We start from the raw sequence: 20,439 nt of genomic DNA, 5'->3' as shown, positions 1-20,439 counted from the left end.
TTTATCCCTGGCTTGCGTTGTGAGGGTCTACGGTCGGGTGGTTGTTCTTATTGTTTATATTGTATTTATTGTTTACATTGTTTGTGGATTTTGTGATAATTGTCTTTGCAAAAAGTGCTATACAAATAAATGTAATTAGAATGTATTTGACTGATCAAGTATCAAATCTACCTGACCACTGCCCTATAACACCATGATGATTCACACTAACATTTCAGAGCTGAGACAGGGTACATACAAGTAATTAATTCACAAAGGACGTCACACATAAATAATAATTTCATTCAAAAAAATCACCTTTGCCATGAACGATAAATGCGGGACAGACTATACCCTCACTTCTCATTTAAAAATACACTGTATCTAGCATTAACACTCTAAGCTGTTTGATAAACATGAAACCATCTCTCTCATCTGTATATCTAAAGTCTACATGAGTAAAAATAGTCATTTGAGGATTTGAGGGGCCTTTAGCCGATGTGATCCCACGCCCCAATGTGATGATGTTGTTGTTTTCTTTGAAGGGTTAGCATCCGTCAGAAGGGCTGTGTGGCCACTGATTGGTTGCAGTCTTAGTGACAGTGAGCAGGAAGTGAAGGTTGTCTGCTCTCCTCTGGTGGTGCTGGTGCTCTGTTTGCTCCTCCTCCACCTTGCTGTCTCTCCTCTTCTCTCTCTCTCTCCTCCCTCTCTCTCACTGTCCTCCCAGGGTTAGGAGGATAGGGACGTGTGTGTGTGTGCCAGGAGAAGGGAGACAGCAGTACTGAGAGCCAGTGGGAGAACCAGGGGTCGTAGGTCACTGCTGGAGCTAACAGCTGTCAGAGAGGGAGTAAGAAACATGAAACATCTAGTCGAGATGAGATGATCTACAGGTGCTCAAACTATCCAAAAAATTATCACCTTTCATTTGCTAGGTTTAGGTTAAAAGGGCAACCTGGCTTTGGTACGTCCATTTTTGGATGGATAAATGAATGATCTAACTTGCCTCATGAGCTTTGTTCAACAGTCTTCACCCATCAGAACCCCAAAATATAATCTTGTTTTAATTGTTTGTAAACAATGTAACAGTGTACAAACACATAACTGTCTCTTCAAAACATGATTAAAACTATTATTTTGATCTCTTGGATGGTCAGTCCTGTATTTGGCAATGGTTCATTTTCTCCAGCCCCATCTCTCAGCTGTGTAAGTGGTTGGGTGACCCGCTTTGTCGTTGTTTGAATCCCTGATTGCCCCTTTAAGTGAACAGTTTGTTGATGGTTAGTTGAACAACGATAAACCACTTTTAGAAATGTGTAATGAAAAGCAAAGAGCAAACAATAAAGATGGAGAAGAAGGGGTTGGGAGTCAATGGAAAACACAACATTTCTGATTGGAATGAGAACGCTTCAATGGTGGAACCTCACTCCCGGTGACCTGGTTGGCTTTGTAACACAGCACCTCTACGGTGATTAGAAAGGTAACTGTCCCCTACTTGCCCTCCGGCACGCTGCGATGCTGTGAACAGGGAGATGGATGACACGTTTCCGTTTCAGAAAAGCGGAGAAACGCTGAGCCGAGAAGAGGAAGTCACATGCAACTTGGGTTTACAGGTCAAACATTTCATCACACTTGGACCGGGGAGAGACTGTGTCATCCTATTGAAATAGGATACAAAGTCACTTCAAAATAGCCCTTTGAAGAGACTTTGTATGGGTGTACAGAACAGAATGTGTGCGTTTTGTGTGTGTGTGTGTGTATGTGTGTGTGTGTGCGCGTGTGTGTGCTTTAGGGTCACAATAGGGTGAATGTAGAGAGTTCAGTGAGTGTGAGGTGCTCACCCCGACAGCTCTTGCCGTCCCTCTGCAGCATCCCTGTCACACAGCTGCACACAACGCCCAGTCCTTTACTGGTACAGATCTGCTCACAGCCTCCGTTGGCCACCTCACACCAGTCGGACTCTGAGGGAACACACACACACACACACACACACACTGTCAGATCATACAAACACTGGCACAAACACATCTATAAAATAAATCAGACTTAACACGATTCCACTACACACACACACGCACACACGCACACGCACACACACACACACACACACAGATAGTTACCTCTCCTTCTGATGGGTCCAACACTCAGAATTTGCTCCTTGTGTTCGCTGTAGTCTGAGTACATCCTCCTGTTGTGGGGACAGTTCTCCAAACACACCACAGACACAGAATGAATGTACATGAAACAAGAGAAATGCTTGTATACTGTAGTGTGTGTGGGTGTGTGTGTGTGTGTGTAGTGGCATCGTATTGAGTCCGATTTCTTTTATATATGTGTTTGTATGATCTGACTGGGTGTGTATGTGTGTGGAGTTTTTTTTGTGTCTGTGTCCGTTTGTGTATGTATGTGTGTGTGTGTGTATTTTGTTTGTTTGTCAGTTTGTGTGTGTGCGTGTGTGCGTGTGTGCACGCGTGTTCAGTAACCGTGCTCAGGACGGCGTGCTCAGAAGCCTCACCACTTTGCAGGCGTTGGTCTCGGAGTCACACAGGGACACGTCACAGTGCAGGTGCACCTCGTCGTAGTCCCCGATGAACTTGAACACGGTGACGTGGAAGCGGCAGGTCAGAGACACGCCGTTCTCCGCCATGCCGATGGTGTTGTCCTTCACGTTGGGACACCTGGGGAGACAGGAGGCAGAGAGGGTGGAAACACACACTCACACACACACCTGTGCACACACACACACACACACACGTACGCACGCACGCACACACACACAGACACATACATGCACACACGCACGCACATAGACACAGACACACACACACATACTCATACACGCATGCACACAGATAGACACACACACACACACACACATACTTCATTCAAGTGTCCCTGGGAGAGAGGGTGGAAACACACACACACACGCGCGCACAGACACACAGACACACACACACACACACACACACACACACACACACACGCACACAGACACGCACACAGACACCCACGCACACACATACACACACACACACACAGAGACACACACACGCACACACACACACACACACACACACACACACACTTCATTCAAGTGTCCTGTACCCACCCTCTCTCTATGATGATGTAGCGTAGCCGGTCGCTGCTGTAGCGGGAGGGCGTGGCCCAGCACATGTTGACTATGAGGATGAGCTGGTTCTCGTCGGCCCCCTCCACAAAGACCCCCACGAAGAGGACGTCCCGCGTGCTGAGGATCACCTCGCCCTCGCGGTACGGCTGGCGGTAGGTGGAGTTCTTGTACAGCGCCATCTTGGTGATGAAGTTGCCCTCCTGAGTGGGGAGGGTGAGGTTGATGACACTAGAGAGAGGGAGGAAGGGGAAGAGTGTGTGAGAAGGTGACCAGGGGGAGGCTGGTGGAGGTAGGAATCGGAGGATGGACTCATTGTAATGCATGGGAAGGGAATGAGGAAATGAGGGAATAATCAAATATTCTGTTCCATCCCATGCATTACAATGAGGCTATCCTCCGATTTCCGATCCACGATATACCACGTCTTCTCGTTGCATAACGCTTAACTAAACAACTCTGTCTCTTGGTTGGTTCTCCCGTATCTGACCTGAGCATGGGCTTCAGCACCGTCTCCAGGGAGATCTTGAGGTCGAGCTCGTAGGCGCAGGAGAACTCCACGTTGATGGTCTTGTCTCTGGTGATCACGTTCCCAGTGTTGTTCACACTCTCGATCCACACCGTGTTCTTATACATGATGTGTGTGCCGTTAGACTAGTCAGAGAGAGGACAGACAACACACCAGCTAGACTATTACATCACCATCTTGTTGTCAGGCCATTGGTTTAGATACATTTGGGAAAACATTTTAAATTAATAATAATAATAATAACAATATGCCATTTAGCAGGTGCGTTTATCCAAAGGGAATTACAGTACAGTGAATGCAATTTGTTTGTATAGTGTACTGTATATGGTCCTGGCGAGATTCAAACATCCAAACACAGCACTGCTAGAACCATGTTCTACCAACAGAGCCAAACGGAGCCACAGGAACACCAGAAAACCAACATGTTAGACTATTACATGATTGCTGCAATTGGTGAGAAAACATCCCACCAATAAGATGGTGCACTAATGGACCCATAGGACCTGAGGACTGGTGACACGTGGGCTGATTGGTTCTATCATCTTAGAGCTCCAATGTTACTCCCTATGTTACTCTGTTAATCAATGTTACTCTCTCTCTGTTACTCTCTCTGTTAATCAATGTTACTCTCTATGTTACTCTCTATGTTACTCTCAATGTTACTCTCTATGTTACTCTGTTACTCTCAATGTTACTCTCTGTTACTCAATGTTACTCTCTATGTTACTCTCTTTGTTAATCAATGTTACTCTCTATGTTACTCTCTATGTTACTCTCAATGTTACTCTCTATGTTACTCTCTATGTTACTCTGTTACTCTCAATGTTACTCTCTGTTACTCAATGTTACTCTCTATGTTACTCTCTTTGTTAATCAATGTTACTCTCTCTGTTACTCTCTATGTTACTCTCTATGTTACTCTCTCTGTTAATCAATGTTACTCTCTATGTTACTCTCTCTGTTAATCAATGTTACTCTCTATGTTACTCTGTTACTCTCAATGTTACTCTCTGTTAATCAATGTTACTCTCTATGTTACTCTCTATGTTACTCAATGTTACTCTCTATGTTACTCTCTATGTTACTCTCAATGTTACTCAATGTTACTCTCTATGTTACTCTCTATGTTACTCTCTATGTTACTCTCAATGTTACTCTCTCTGTTACTCTCACATGTAATATAGGATATGCCACCTAAGTATAATATAGTCAGTCAAATGGGTGCCGATTGGTTCTATGGACCATTGCATTTACACCATTTAGCAGACGCTTTTATCCAACGCGACTTACAATAAGAGATTACAGGGACAGTCTCCCTGGAGTAACTTCGAGCTTAGTGCCTTACTCAAGGCCTCACAAGTGGTGGTGTTCCCAGGTGGGATCTGAACTCATGACCTTCTGATCACCTGTCCAACTCACTATCCACTAGGCCACCACTACACACCACTGCAGGTGTCCTCACCTGTACGATGGAGCCACAGTGGCCCTTGGTGTTGTTGATGTGGAAGGAGATGAAGTCCTCGCCCTCGATGCCGGGGCAGTGCTGGTCGTTGATCCTCACGTCCTCCCTCTCGAAGCCCAGCTGGAAGAGTTTACACTTGGAGATGGACACCTCCATCTGGGCGTGCTTACACGTCACCTCCGCCTGGATGATGTCATCTTCCCCTGAGAGGAAACAAAGAAAGAAAGAAAGAAAATACTTTGAACCACCTGTTCTATCAGTGTTCATGGCCATCTCGTAAACTCAGAACTTCTGGGTTCTGATCTATATTTTCTGTAAAAAAAACAACAACACAGACACGCACCCATGTATAAGCACACACAGACGCACACACACACACACACACACACACACACACACACACGCACACTCACCCACGGCGTTGCTGGGCAGCTCAGGGCAGCCACACAGGTCTCCCCCGTTCTCCTGCTCACAGGTGTTGTTTGTGCAGATCTCTCCTGCACAGGGGTCGTAGATCCATTCTGCTAAAGACAGGTGCAGGCACAATGTTAGCTGCCACACCCACACCTCCCAACCACACCTCCCAACCACACCTCCCAACCCTACCAGAACCCAACCCAGCTGTGGTTACTCAACAACCAAATCCTCACATCGCACATTTTGTGGACAGAAAACCATGCAAATATCTCCAAGCCATGAAAGCATTTGCTACACTTGAATTGCCTGTGTGTGTGTGTGTGTGTGTGTGTGTTCCTCGATTTAAGATTAAGTCCATTGTCTATTAAACTCAAACCTCTGTTTCCGATCCCCCCAAAATCCTCCACCCCTCTTACACCCTCACTGCCACCCCCGTTCTACCTCTGCAGCTGACCGCTGTGCCAACAGAGGGGGGTGCTCATGCCATGCTGGTGCCAGTGCCCTTACAGCAGTTCTCCTGGGCGATCCACTTGGTGGTGAGGGTGCCCAGGGACCGGCAGGCCTCGGCGTAGGCCGCCAGGGAGCCGCAGACCTGGGCCTTGCGGTGGTTGTAGCAGCCGTCCAGGTAGCAGGCCTGGTAGAAGGGCCGGGGGTCCAGGAGGCCGTGGCAGGGCTGGAAGAAGCCCTTCTGGGCTGTCAGCTTCTGGCAACCCTCCTCGCTCTGGAGACCCAGCACTGCCGTGTTCTCACAGGACTGGGCCAAGGCCACGTACTGGGTCTCGTCACAGCTGGGGAGAGGGAGAGAGAGAGAGGGAGGGAGGGAGAGAGAGGGAGGGAGGGAGGGAGAGAGAGAGTGAGAGGGAGAGAGAGAGAGAGAGGGAGAGAGAGAGAGAGAGAGAGGGGGGGGGGGGGGAGAGAGAGAGAGAGAGAGGTTTTGTCAGTTCTACATGGAAGCTGTAAGGGTTCTTCCAAAATCTCACAGAGACAGTTGAAGGACCCATCGTTTTTTCTTTCTTTCTATGTTTTTAGGGCATTTTCTGCTTTATTGGAGAGAGACAGTAGAGGAAGGATGGGTGAGAGAGAGGAGGGATGACATGCAGGATATGTCGATGGCTGGAATCGAACCAGGGACCTTGCTATAATCTGAGATGGCCTTTGGTGTGCTTAAGCGCCACTTAAACGCCCCGGAGCCCTCTTTTCTGGGAGTGTGTGTGTAGCGCTATGTCTACACGTCCTCCACCCTTACCTGTTCTGAGAGAGTGTGTGTGTGTGTGTGTGTGTGTGTGTGTGTCTGTGTGTCTGCGTGTGACTGTCTGTGTGTGACTGTATGTGTGTGTGTGTCTGTCTGTGTGTGTGTTTGTGTGTGTGTGTCTGTCTGTGTGTGTGTCTGTATCTGTGTGTATGTGCGCGTGTGTATGTGTGTGTCTGTCTGTAGCGTGTGTCTACCTGTCCTCCACCCTTACCTGTTCTGAGAGTGTGTGTGTATGTGTGTGTCTGTGTGTATGTGTGTGTCTGTGACTGTCTGTGTGTGACTGTCTGTGTGTGTGTGTGTCTGTGTCGGTGTGTATGTGCGTGCGCGCGTGTGTGTGTGTGTCTGTCTGTAGCCTGTGTCTACCCGTCCTCCACCCTCACCTGTTCTGCATGCCGTTGGTCTTCCAGCTCTGAGCCAGCTCCAGGGCGCTGACGGCCGGCTTGCCCCGGGAGGTGATGTAGTCGTCGGAGGGGTCTCCGTTGAAGTTCCCGCAGAGGCCACACACCTTGTTCTGCAGCCGCTGGCCCATGGTGATGCTGAGGGTGTTGAAGCGGTTGTAGCGCACCTGGATGTCCTGCGGCGTGTCGATGACCAGGAAACCCTCCGAGGTGGACACGCGCGTCATCAGGCCCGTCACGAAGGGCACGGACACGGGTGTGCCGTTCACCTGGAGGTAGAGAGAGAGAGAGAGAGAGAGGGGGGGGGAGGGGAGAGAGAGAGAGAGAGGTAGAGAGAGAGAGGTAGAGAGAGAGAGAGAGAGAGAGAGAGAGAGAGAGAGAGAGAGAGCGTGCGCTGTGAGATGTTCAAAAAACGATCAAGACTGTAGAATGGTTAATCCAATCCGTGCACATTTCGAGAACCATACACATAAGGTACAGTATCATATCTTCTAGACAACACACTACCAACGAGACTAAGTCAGTAGAATGATCGTCATCTTCTTGAGATTCAACTCAGCTAGTCATTCATTCAGGTGTCTGCTTCTAACTTCTAACTTCTCACCTTCACGGTGTTGCCGGAGACGAGGATGTTCTCCTCGTTGATGTAGAGGTAGGCGTGAGAGATGGTGGTCAGGTTGGGCGTGCTCCACTTGTCGAAGTTGGCGATGAGCTGGAAGGAGAGGTCGGGCAGCTTGTGGCAGTTGGTGGACAGGACGAAGGAGCAGGAGGCGGGCAGGCGCAGGGACGCCCCGTCGAACGTCCGGAAGACTCCGCCGCCGGAGGCCACGCAGTGCGTGGAGCGGCGGGCGAAGCAGCCCCTCACGCCGTAACGCAGGGTGCACTCCTCCTCCGCCTTGCAGCGCCGCGGGTCGCACTGGATGAGGTTGCGGCCGATGCACTGGCAGCGCTTGGTGCAGTCGCCGTTCCAGAACAGCTGCTTGGGCTGGTGGGAAGAGAGAGGGAGAGACTACCTGTGAGAGACTACCTGTGGGAGACTACCTGTGAGAGATTACCTGTGAGAGACTACCTGTGAGAGACTACCTGTGAGAGACTACCTGTGAGAGACTACCTGTGGTTAACTACCTGTGAGAGACTACCTGTGAGAGACTACATGTGAGAGACTACATGTGAGAGACTACCTGTGAGAGACTACATGTGAGAGACTACCTGTGAGAGACTACCTATGAGAGACTACCTGTGAGAGACTACCTGTGAGAGACTACCTGTGAGAGACTACCTGTGAGAGACTACCTGTGGGAGACTACCTGTGAGAGACTACCTGTGAGAGACTACATGTGAGAGACTACCTGTGAGAGACTACCTGTGAGAGACTACATGTGAGAGACTACATGTGAGAGACTACATGTGAGAGACTACCTGTGAGAGACTACCTGTGAGAGACTACATGTGAGAGACTACCTGTGAGAGACTACCTGTGGGAGACTACCTGTGAGAGACTACCTGTGAGAGACTACATGTGAGAGACTACCTGTGAGAGACTACCTGTGAGAGACTACATGTGAGAGACTACCTGTGAGAGACTACCTGTGAGAGACTACATGTGAGAGACTACATGTGAGAGACTACATGTGAGAGACTACCTGTGAGAGACTACCTGTGAGAGACTACATGTGAGAGACTACCTGTGAGAGACTACCTGTGGTCGACTACCTGTGAGAGACTACATGTGAGAGACTACCTGTGGGAGACTCACCTCGAAGTACTTGCCGTCCGTGTAGCAGCCACAGCTCTGGGCCAGTATGCAGCTCTTGCCGTTGAGGACGTAGCCCTGGTCACACTGGCAGCCCTCCGTACAGTCCTGGCTACAGTCCCGCTGCCCGCGGGCGGGGGCACACTGGGGTTGGCACACCGGCCTACAGATGGAGTAATGGCTGTTGGTCGGGCAGGACCAGACTGGGCACAATCAAAGGAATGAAACAAAAATGTAAGGATTTTTATTTTTATTTGAGTATATGATGGGTAGCCTTGTTGTTGCCAGACTACCTCTCTTTTATAAGACACACAAAAGACACAAGACACACGCTGGTGAACGAGACTACAGGGGGAGGCCGGTGGAGTTGGAAATCAAGACAGGAAATGTGGAAGGGCTTGTTGTGATGAAACGGAGTAAGGAATCCTATCTAACACACATACGGTATCGAACGCATGTGTCTTCACTCTGTTACGTGCGTTACAATGAGCCTGTTCTCCGATGTCTACCTCCACCCAGCATCCTCCTCGGACACGAGACGACTTTGGAGCTGGGCTGGGAGGACGGCCAGGTAAGGGGTTATAAACAGGGGTGCACATAACTGGTGCGCCAGTGCGCATGCGTCGCCAAAATGCATGCTGCGCGGCAGATCAGCCGCATGAAGGCGCTCTTGCGCACCAACAGCTTTTTTTTTTTTTCTTTTTGGAAAAGTTGATTTCAGTGTTTACAGAACAGAGCAGTGCTTAAAGAGATGTCCGTTTATATCAGTGTGTTTAAAGAACAGACATTCAGTTAGTGCTTAAAGAGATGTCAGTTGATTTTTATTGTGTTTATTGAGTCGGACAGACTTTCATTCTTAAAGAGCAGTCATTTGATTTTGCATTTGTTTCTTTTGTTTTGCACACAATAATTTGGTCGTTCATCTTTATTTATGAATAAATGTCGTTTTGCTAATAATATATCCATGTATCCCTTTTTTATCCATCCTGTGGGACGGGTCGTGACTCGCGAGCTCGGGGAGCACCAAGCAGCATCCCTAGGTGCTCCTCTGAGCACTGGCCCCAAAAAGTTATGTGCACCCCTGGTTATAATATGTCTCACCGCAGGGCGTCTCCCTCCTCCAGCCTATCACAGGCACTCCCTGGGTCTGACAGGTGCTGGCGTAGATCTGGAGCCAGTTACAGATGGTCTCTTGGGCGCCCTGGTCCAGGCAGGTGTCCTGCAGGCAACTCTGGTAGAAGAACGCTGGCGCCACCTTGCTGTGGCAGCGGGCGAACACGCCCCCGCGGTCCACGATCAGCCCGCACAGCCTCACCGCCTCAGGCTCCACGAACACGTACAGGCCGTCTCCCGTGTGGAACCGGATCCCCGGGTTACCCTCGTTGGTTCCCCCGCCGACGCCGTCCCCGTTGCCGTCGGATACCAAGAGAGGAGGGGCGTCGCCGGCCAGGCCTCTCTCTATCAGGCCGCAACGCTGGCAGGAGTCGCCACAGCCCACCTAGTAAAAGTAAGTAAGTCAAATGTATTTCTATAGCACCTATCCCAGACCAGGGGTCACAAAGTGCTTTTCATATATAAGAACATAATACAAGAGCACAAGTTATAGCAGGTTAAAATAGGCAAACAAGTGAAAATAAGTAACAAAGAACAAGTAACAAACAACAAGTGTACAACAATATCAACAGGACACAGAAAGACAGAAAGACAGGCTTTTGTACAGGACAGTCTTGAGCTGTTTTTAAAAGCCTTGACCGAGACCGCTGATCTAAGATCCAAAGGAAGAGCATTCACAAAGCTTGGGAGCCACGGTTTGGAATGCTCGAACACCCTTTGGTTTTGAATCTGGCACGGGGGACAACCAACAAACAACCAACAAACCCTTGAGGACCTCAGAGGACCTGAGAGACCTACTGGGGCTGTCCTACGTTTTTGAAGCATACATGTCGGTATGATGTCTAATGGGGCTAGAGGAGATTTTCATAGAGCCCACCAATTTGATACGGTCCTTCAGGGAGATGGGAGAGAAGAAATCATAAAGAATGGATGGTAGTGGTAGTGGTGGCCACCTGGCAGAAGGTGTCCCTCTCGGCCCAGGCCATGCCCCAGTCGCTGGTGGTGATGGCGGGGGAGGACAGAGGCATGCCCTGGCACAGGCCACAGGTGGTGTTGAAGAGGCTGCGGGGCAGGCTGAACACCAGGAGGGTGTTCCAGTCGAAGGCCACCTTGAGGCCGAAGTCCGTCTCCAGCACCAGCTGCATGCCAGAGGTGAGGGCGGTGACCTTCCCCGGGCCCAGCTTCACAGGGAGGTACAGACGCTCCTTATTCACCTGGAAGAGCATGATGGGAGAGAGAGAGTTGTTATGTAATGATCACACATTCACACATTCACCAAATGTGTCAGTGTGCGTGGATAGCGGGCAGGTATATGTGTTCTCTCATTGTCTTTGACCCCCCCCCCCCCCGCGCGCGCCGTGTGTGTGTTTGTGTTTGTGTGTGTGTGTGTGTGTGTGTGTGTGTGTGTGTGTATGTGTACTGTAGGTCTGAGTCTATGGGATTGTGTGTGTCATCTCATTCTCCTCAGATCTTTGGGTCGGTTTGTGAACCCATTCCAAATGTCGCTCAGGGCCAGGGTTTCTTCTGAGCCAGATCCAGCCTGATAAAAGATGCCGATTGAAATAAGATCCACTCTAAGCCAATCAAAGAGGAATTCACTCTCTGCTGGGTTATTCTATCGGCTTGATTAGAGAAATAACATTCAGCAACTCTGACCTTCACAAGACATCAGTCACGCTGTGTTTCTGGAAGGATAAATACTGTAAGGTACTGAATGAAAAGTGTCAGACATCATGACACATTTTTCTTTCATTTTTCAATTTGATTCTCGGGAAAGCTCATGATAGGTATGATGATGATGATTGCCTTTCTCATTCCCTCTCCCAGGTGTCCCTTCAAAATGAAAGCAATTTAATATCCTGCCTCATTCACCTCATACACATGCACACGCACGCCCACACGCAAACACACGCCCACAACCACCCACCCACCCACAAACACGCACGCACGCACGCACGCACGCACGCACGCACGCACACACACACACACACACACACACACACACACACACTCACACCCACACACACACACACACACACACACACCGTGATAGTGTTTTTGTAGCTCCTGGACACCTCGATCTCATAGTCGTACACCTCCAGAACGAAGCCCCTGACCCAGATAGCCTGGCCTGTATCTCTCTCCTCGTTCCGGGCCGACAGTTTGAAGCGAGGGAAGGCGCTGGCGGGGCTGGCAGACCTCTGATGGTCCCCGTCTTCCTCCCTCTCCCCCTCCCTCTCCCTCTCCCCCTCCCTCTCCCCCATCCCCATCCCCTCCCCCTCCGCCCCGCAAGCGGTGGTGGCCAGCCGCAGGGTGCATGAGCTCTGCAACTCGAACGGCACCCCGTCGAAGGGCAGAAAGTGGCCGTATCCGGCGGCGACGCACAGCGCCTCGGACCGCGGCTGACAGAAGTAGAGGCCCTCGCTCTCCTGGCAGTACTCCTCCGGGTAGCAGGGCGAGAGCTGGCAGTACACGCTGTTGTCGGAGCCGTTGCAGAAGCAGCGCTCCTGACACTCCCAGTCGGTCCAGAAGGTCTGGTTGGTGGCCAGCTGACGGCCGGGGCTGAGGCAGCCGCAGTCGCTCCGCGCCACGCACAGGCCGTCCCGCAGCGCAAAGCCCTCCTCGCACTGGCAGCCCTCCTGGCACGGCAGCGGGCACGGCTCCACGGGGTCGTCCAGGGTGGCGCAGGTCATAGGGCACATGTTGGTGCACTCGTCAAAGTGGCTGTTCTCCGGGCAGGGTAGTGCTGTGGGGGGGGGGGGGGGGGGGGTGAGAGAGAGAGGGATGTAAGAGAGGGTGAGAGGACAGAGAGAGAGAGAGAGAGAGACTGAGAGAGAGAGAGAGAGGGGTGGGGGAGAGAGAGAGAGAGAGAGACAGAGAGAGAGAGAGAGAGAGAGAGGTGTTCGGGCAGAGGAGGAGAGGGAGGAAGAGAGGGAGGGAGACCCAGAGAGACAGACGTAAAGAAAGGAGAAAAGGGCGGGGTACACGTACGGCAGTTGGTGGCGCTCCTCCAGGCGGCGAGTCCCACCTGGGCGTCCTGGCAGGCCGAGGCGTACGCCTGGAGAGAGGAGCACAGCGCAGAGCGGTTGCCCTCCCTCACGCACATGTTGTACAGGCAGTTCCGGAAGAACGGCGAGGGGTTGACGGCGGCGTGGCACGCCAGGAAGGAGCTGTTGCCCGGGTCGTTGATGTTGCCGCACATCCAGGGGCTCTGGTAAACCCGCAGGTCGGTACACATCCGGTACAGGTCGTCGCAGTCGCCGTTGCAGGTGAGGTCGTCGGCGATGGCCCGCCAGCCCTCCGTGAAGAGCTCGGGGGACTCGGCCAGGCGGCCGTTGGGCAGGCGCAGGTCGTCGGTGGAGTTGCCGTTGAATAGTCCGCACAGGCCGCACGTGGCGTTGTAGAAGACGGTGGAGAGGGTGATGTTGAGGAAGCCCTGGCGGTTGTAGCTGACGCGCAGCAGGCCAGGGGACTCCACCACGCAGGCGTTGCCGGGGGCGCGGTAGATCATCATGGTCTCCAGCGGGCTGACGTACGGTAGAGGCACCGGCTCGCCATTCAGCTGGGAATCACAGAAATGTCCGAAATGTCATGCTATAGTAATGATAGAATAATAACTTATTTGTGTAGCGTTTTTCCTGCAAACGTCGCAGCTCAAAGTGCTCCAATCATTATATAATCATAATTTAATTCTTTTTTCATTTAAAGGCAATATTAAAAAGATGGGTTTTTAGTCTTTGACATTGACTTGAACATACAGTATTTGTTGAGGTTGCATCCCTAATGTAAACTGGCAGTCCATATGGCAGTGCATTCCACAATTTGGGTGCATAAAATGAGAATGCAGCCTCACCAAATCTCTTCTTTTGTACATGTGGTACACAGAGAAAACCAGCATCAGAAGACCTGAGCGCTCTATTGCTCTATTGGGCTGATATGATGGACCCTAACCTTAACCCTAACCCTAACCGTAGCACCAGCATCCACCCATCACCTGTAAGACATCATTATCAGAGCTAAAGAACGACGTTCATCAAGATTTTTTCTTTTCTTTTTCAATTGTTTTCATTGGCCATATGAATGTGTTTCCATGTACTAATGTCATCATGTAATAAACCAGCCTGAGCACCTAACTCTCGATATCATTCAAAAGTGCTAACTGACCTTGACCGTGTCAAAATCAGACCCCCCCATCTGAGCCTCCAGGTTGGCCACCCTGACCACCACGGGACGCATCCAGTTGGGCCCCTTGTTCACCATCCGCCTCCCCATCTTCACCTCCACCGCCGACACGTTGGCCGGGGCCGGCCCGCACGACCTCGCCAGGTAGTAAGAGCTGTCGTCCGGGAAGGGCAAGGAGCCGCCGTCGAAGGAGGACGCCACCGTATTCTGGGCCAGGGAACACACGCCCTCCCGGCGGGGGTAGCAGCCCAGCAGGCCCAACTCGGCCACGCACACCTCCCCCTCCCTGCAGGAGTCGTTGAAGCAGGACACCTCTCCGGCGGGCCCGCAGACGCAGCGCAGGGTACACTCGCCTCCTCCTCCCTCGCCGCCGCCGGCGGGACCCGCCCAGAAGGTGTCGTTGAGGGGGTAGTAGAGGCCGTCGCGCTCGCACCCGCAACCGTCGCGCCGGACGCAACGGCTGCCGCTCAGCACGTAGCCCCGGTCGCACTGGCAGCCCTCGGTGCAGGGGTGGGCGCAGTACAGGTGGGAGGTGAGGTCCGAGCAGGAGGCGGGACAAGCGCTGGTGCACACCTGGTAGTTGCTGTACGCGGGGCACGTCAGGGCTGAGAGCCGATCGGGGGAAAAGGAACAAAAGGTTCGATTTAAGAAACAGTTATGTCATGTCCTATCATTACCATACTCTATGTGACAATATGACGTTGTTCCATTGTGGTGATAGGGAGCACACATGCCAAAAAAAAACACAAGTTACAAATACAAAGAGTTGATATACTTTTTCTACAGACCCAGTATGTTAAAAGTGTATATCAGGGAGCTCCTTTTTTTAGATTAAATGATGTCCAATAATGTTCGACCCCCTGGTCCCCCGAGCTGAATGTGTTTTAAGACAGGAGAGGGGGGAGGACCCACCGCAGAAGGTGCGAGACCTCCAGGGCCGTATGGTGACCCCCAGGGCTTGGCAGGCCAGGGCGTAGGCCTGAATGGCCTGGCAGAGGGTGGTGATGTTGTCCCTGTTGCTGCACATGTCGTAGACGCAGCTGTAGACGAACGCCGTGGGGTCCACCACCGCCCGGCAGTCTCTGAACGGCCCGTCCGTCTTGTTGATGAGTCCGCAGTAGTCTGAGCGGAAGTAGAAGGCCTCGGTGATGGGGTCACACAGACTGCAGTTCTGGGCGCAGCCGTCGGTGCATCGCCAGTCGGCGTCCTCCGCCCGCCAGCTGCCCCCCAGCTCCACCACGCTCTCCGCCAGGGAGCCGTCGGGCAGCACGGGGTCGTCGGCAGGGTCGTCGTTATAGTTACCGCAAAGGCCGCAGGTGTTGTTGAAGTAGGAGCTGGGCAGGGAGATGGAGGCGTAGTGCTGCCCGTCGTAGGTCACCAGCAGGCCGAAGTCCGTCTCCAAGGCGACCGCCACGCCGGACTGGTACATCCTCACTGCCCCCAGCTGGAGTTGGACCGGTAGGGTCTTCATAAGGCCGTCCACCTAGAGACAAGCCGTAGAGAGAAGAATCAGGGTGGGGGGGAAATGGACACGTGACGTGAATTCTAAGGTTCTATCTTCATTTTTGTCAAAATTGAGTTTTTTACATAATCTGTAAAAAATGATGTGGTCTGTGTGGTGTTATTTTTTTAATGTTGACATTTTTGAGTTAGTAATTCATAAAATACAAAGGTTCCATCTCACAAAACATAATGGAATGTAAAAACTTTGACGCTCAATATCTCTGAACTACCCTAAACGGAGATAGAACCTTATAATTCTAAGCTCATGATAGTATACCTACTTTAGTGCCTCACTCGTTATCACACCCAACGTCCACGCTCTCTGCTTACTGAGAACTGCTTCGACATACACCTTCCAAGTGTGACCCCCCCCCCGCCGCGGTTGTCATGGCCACAGGCCATTTCCAGGGCCTAACTCGCCTGGGAACTCGCAGCGGTGCTCACCTGCACAGTTCCCAGACTGCCCTTGGGCAGGGTGACGCGGTGGCCGTACACCTCCACGGTGACGTCTCTCAGCCAGGACACGGAGGCCATCCCTCGGTTCTCGTTCTTGGCCTCCACGCTGAAGAAGGGCAGGCCGGGGACCTCCCAGCAGGGCCGAGCCAGGAGGTAGGAGCAGGTGCCCTGGAAGTGGTAGAGGAAGCCGTCGAAGGTGTGGTAGTGCGGGTCTCCGAACACCACGCAGGTGCTGGTACGGGTGGGCTGGCAGTAGAAGGCGCCCTCCTGCTGCTCGCACGTCTCCAGCTGGCCGCAGGGCGCCGGCTGGCACAGGACCTCGTTGTCCATGTCCAGGCAGCGGCACCGCTGGGAACACTGGTCGGACAGCCAGAAGATCTCGCCACGCCGATAAAAGCGCCCTAACGGAGGAGGAGTGAGGTGGAGATGGAGATGGAGATGAGAACCAGGAGGGGACCCACTTCTACGTGAGCTTAGAATTATAAGGTTCTATCTCCGTTTAGGGTAGTTCAGAGATATTGAGCGTCAAAGTTTTTACATTCCATTATGTTTTGTGAGATGGAACCTTTGTATTTTATGAATTACTAACTCAAAAATGTCAACATTTTAAAAAATAACAGCACACAGGCATTAATAAACACCTAATGGATCAGATTATGTAAAAAACAAAATTTTGACAAAAATGGAGATAGAACCTTATAATTCTAACGTCATGACTGGCTTTGTGCCAGCATCAAGACAGCTATTCCATGAGAAGGGCTACACTCATCATCACAACCTGTCTGTTACCAGGGGGTTGGGTTGATGTAAATGTTAAATGTCTGTTAACATCTGTTGTAAACAGATTACAAATGTGTTGTGAATTTGCTATGTTCTGTAATGTACTGTTATGTGTTTATATGTGCGGATTATTATTTCCGGTATGTGTCTGACACCACAAACAACGTTTCTTCAAGAGAAATAAATACAGTATAGCCTACTCATAATGAGCTTCCTAGCCCCATATGTGACATCCCCCACTAAGGTGGGTTTATAGAATGAGGACAACCAGTACTGTTTTGTGACAGGAGGAGGAGAGTGATGTACTGTATTTGTATTTTTCGCTATAAATAGTTCACATCCTCTTTATAAAGTGTTAACTGGTTTGTAGAGAACCTTGGTCAGTGTTCTGTGTTCCGTTCATACTAGTGAGTCTGGTCGCGTGTTGGACTCCTCACTCACCGTTGTAGCTGCAGCCATTGGCTGGGTCTATCAGCTCAGTGTCCACACGGAACAACCAGCGTCCAGGCAGGTTGACGTTGGTGGTCTGCTCGATGTTGACCACGTCGTTTGACCGTGACCCGGGCAGGTTGAAGAAGTGACCGATGTCCCCTCCGTTAAAACCTGACTGGAGGTGGGCGAGAGAGAAGAAGGGGGGCGTTAAGGGAGGAGGTTATCACACCATAGAAAGTGTTGGATTACACATTCAAGATTCAGATTCAGATTCAGATTCAATGGAATTGTCATTGGCAGAGTACAAGTACAGAGACAACGGAACGCATTCGGCATCTAGCCAGTCGTGCAATATCCGCATAGTGCAAAAGCCATAAAAGGTGAGGACAGATATATAGACACATAAATATGGTTTTGTACAGTTTTGGTGGTGGTGATATGGATACTGGATGTAGGGTGACTGTTACCTGTGCCGTGGTGCCGCCCAAGCCTGTCAGAGGGTCTCCTCCGCTGGCCGTCCCGGTGCTCCAGGTGATCTCCCCGTAGTTGAACATGGAGAAGAAGGCCACGCCGTCTGATATCAGCACCGCCTGGAACGTGTTCACCTGTGGAGAGGTCCCCATGCAGAGACAGAAGGATGCATAGAAGGCAAATCAACAACTGAGATCAAAGATGAGGAGAGATTCACCATGAAAAAGAAACATTCCCCGTAAAAAAAAAAAAAAAAAAAGACTTACCCCACCTGGCATAATTCAGCATTTAAGCAAAACAAACATCCCCCTCTAGACAAAACCAATATCTACCCAGAGAGACAGAGAGATTATATAAATGGCATCTGTGGAATAACTTACTGCTCAAAGTTCTGGCATGATTACTCGCAGAATGTTGGTGTGGTTTGTACTTCTAATACGTGATTTAAATGTCTATTAAGGGACATATCAATCTTACATTGAGGTGTGTGTGACTGTGTGTGTGTGTGTGTGTGTGTGTGTGTGTGTGTGTGTGCGTGTGTGCGTGTGTGTGTGTGTGTGTGTGTGTGTGAGTGTGTTTTACCGGGGTTGTCTGACTGCCTCCATAGAAGGTGACCTGATTCCACGTTGTTAGAAATACCCATGTGGCAGTGAAGGTGGGTATGTTCTTGAAGTACTTGCGAATATCTTGTGTGGCCCGCTCTAGTATATCTGGCTCAGTGCTCTCGCGGTAGTAGACATCTCCACGGATGCCGTTGTGCACATCTGCCCATAGTGGAGCGATGAAAGACCTAGTGTCACTCAGGGGGAAACCCTCCGGGGTAAACTGGCTGACCTGCACGTTGAAGGAGATCACTCCGTTGTTGTTAACCTGTTGAGAGAGAGACGGGGGGGAGAGAGAGAGGGGGGGGGGGGGGGGGGGGGAGATAGAGAGGGAGAGAGAGAGAGAGGGGGGGGGAGATAGAGTGGGAGAGGGAGAGAGAGAGAGGGGGGGGGGATAAAGAGGGAGAGGGAGAGAGAGACATAGATAGAGAGAGAGAGGGGGAGAGGGAGAGAGACAGAGAAAGAGAGGGGGGGAGATAGAGAGGGAGAGAGAGACAGAGAGAGAGAGAAAGAGGGGGAGAGAGAGGGAGAGAGAGAAAGAAGGTGGGTCAGGCAGAGAAGAGAGGGAAATATTAGGATGCAGAAAGAGAGAGAGAGAGGATTAATTTTAATTTAAACAGATATTAATATAATGATTGATGGTTAGGAAGAATAGGTAGATGGAGACTTACATAAATGGACCGGTAGGGGACAGTGAAGAAGACAAATGGCATTTGTAGAATAATTTCAGTAGAACTCCCATCGTCCATCTTGGGGGTCTCCAGATCCCTGTTGGCTAGTCCAAAGGGGTACAGGACATCCTGAGAAAGAGCTTAAGGGAAAGGGGGGTAGAATTGTCTCATGAGATGAGTAAAGAACCAGGAACGGTTCATAAAAACATAGGGAGACTACCCCAGGTGATCTGATACATTTCAATGGACATTTCAGATAAGATCAGATAAGAGCAATGTTATGTTTGTGATCAACTGTGGGAGAGTTGGCTGTCTATTGAGCACACCGGTCTTCAGCGTTGTGTCTAGACACTGTTAGAAGTAGCCTATTGAAAGAACACAGGACCCACCTCCTCTCTGGGCAAAGACACTGAAGAGGTGGAGCAGAATGACTGGAGTGTCTGACCTGACCATCCTAAAAGGGAGAGTGACAGAGACAGAGAGGGGTGGAATAAGTCGGAGCAAAGACCATTAGGGAGCAGTTGCCATCATGCTGTAGTGATGGCGACTTTTAGTCATGATTCTAATTTTCACCAAATCCAGGGAGCGGAGTTTATTTGGTCCTCAACATGAACTGGATCCTGAATCTGTTTCCATCCCCTCTTGTCTTCATTTTGAGGGTTAGGGTTAGAGTTCACAAACCATTAAATGGGAGGAGTGAGAGGGACATTCAACACCACAAGCAGATCTCACATCCTCAAGCCTGGTAAAGGGTAAAAAAAATGAGTCACAAAGACAACTTCTCATAAACAAAAGCGTTAGACAAAAGCGGTGGGGAGGGTGAGCCAGCCTGCTGACGGTACGTAACTTCTTTAAGATCAGTCTCCCAGGTCTCCCCAGAGGGCAATACTCCCCCCCCCCCCCCAAAGCCCTTTCCCCACTGCAGTGACTGGTTAAAGGGAACCTTAAAAAGGCCCCATTATGCGTTTGGGAACAATGTGTCAGGATCACATTCACCTTGCAGTCCCGTGTGAGTGGACAACGGCGGGGTAGGGCCCGCTTGGTGCCAGGGACCCTGTGGCCCCACCCGACCCGACCCCCGCTCCAGCGTCTCCCTGTCTGAGGGCGGGAGGTAGCTGCCTGGGACCTCATTACCAGGTCTGTTTGGGAGCCATGCCCTTGTTGGCGAACGAGTGGAGAGCGTAAACAGTGGAGCTCTTAATGACTTTAATTGAGCAGGCTTGAATTGCCAAGGTCCTTACTGTGGTCCTCAGGGCTGTGTTGGTGCCTGACTTGGCAGGCTTCCCATCGCCAAACTGGGATGTTCAGCCAAGTT

The 20,439-nt window shown here is 50.9% G+C and overlaps 1 protein-coding gene across 1 annotated transcript; it reads right to left on the bottom strand.

The window, feature by feature from the left end:
- Window positions 1-708: 708 nt before the first annotated feature.
- tecta (tectorin alpha) lies at window positions 709-19,577 on the bottom strand (the record flags this gene model as incomplete). The annotated part of the gene is made up of 24 exons (XM_080528818.1): window positions 709-812; window positions 1,818-1,937; window positions 2,097-2,181; window positions 2,492-2,654; window positions 3,086-3,334; window positions 3,594-3,757; window positions 5,095-5,297; window positions 5,508-5,618; window positions 6,019-6,299; window positions 7,144-7,430; window positions 7,766-8,146; window positions 8,918-9,117; window positions 10,016-10,412; window positions 10,981-11,241; window positions 12,073-12,773; window positions 13,019-13,589; window positions 14,192-14,814; window positions 15,122-15,692; window positions 16,157-16,569; window positions 17,390-17,555; window positions 17,848-17,985; window positions 18,434-18,721; window positions 19,125-19,264; window positions 19,514-19,577. The coding sequence occupies 24 exons, from the start codon at window positions 19,575-19,577 to the stop codon at window positions 709-711; spliced, it is 6,681 nt and encodes a 2,226-aa protein (XP_080384944.1).
- Window positions 19,578-20,439: the final 862 nt, after the last annotated feature.

This window comes from Nansenia antarctica, assembly GCF_963989245.1.
Source record: "Nansenia antarctica genome assembly, chromosome: 4".
NCBI lineage: Eukaryota > Metazoa > Chordata > Actinopteri > Argentiniformes > Microstomatidae > Nansenia > Nansenia antarctica.
The sequence above is the reverse complement of the archived record's forward strand: the minus strand, read 5'-3'. Positions and strand labels throughout refer to the sequence as shown.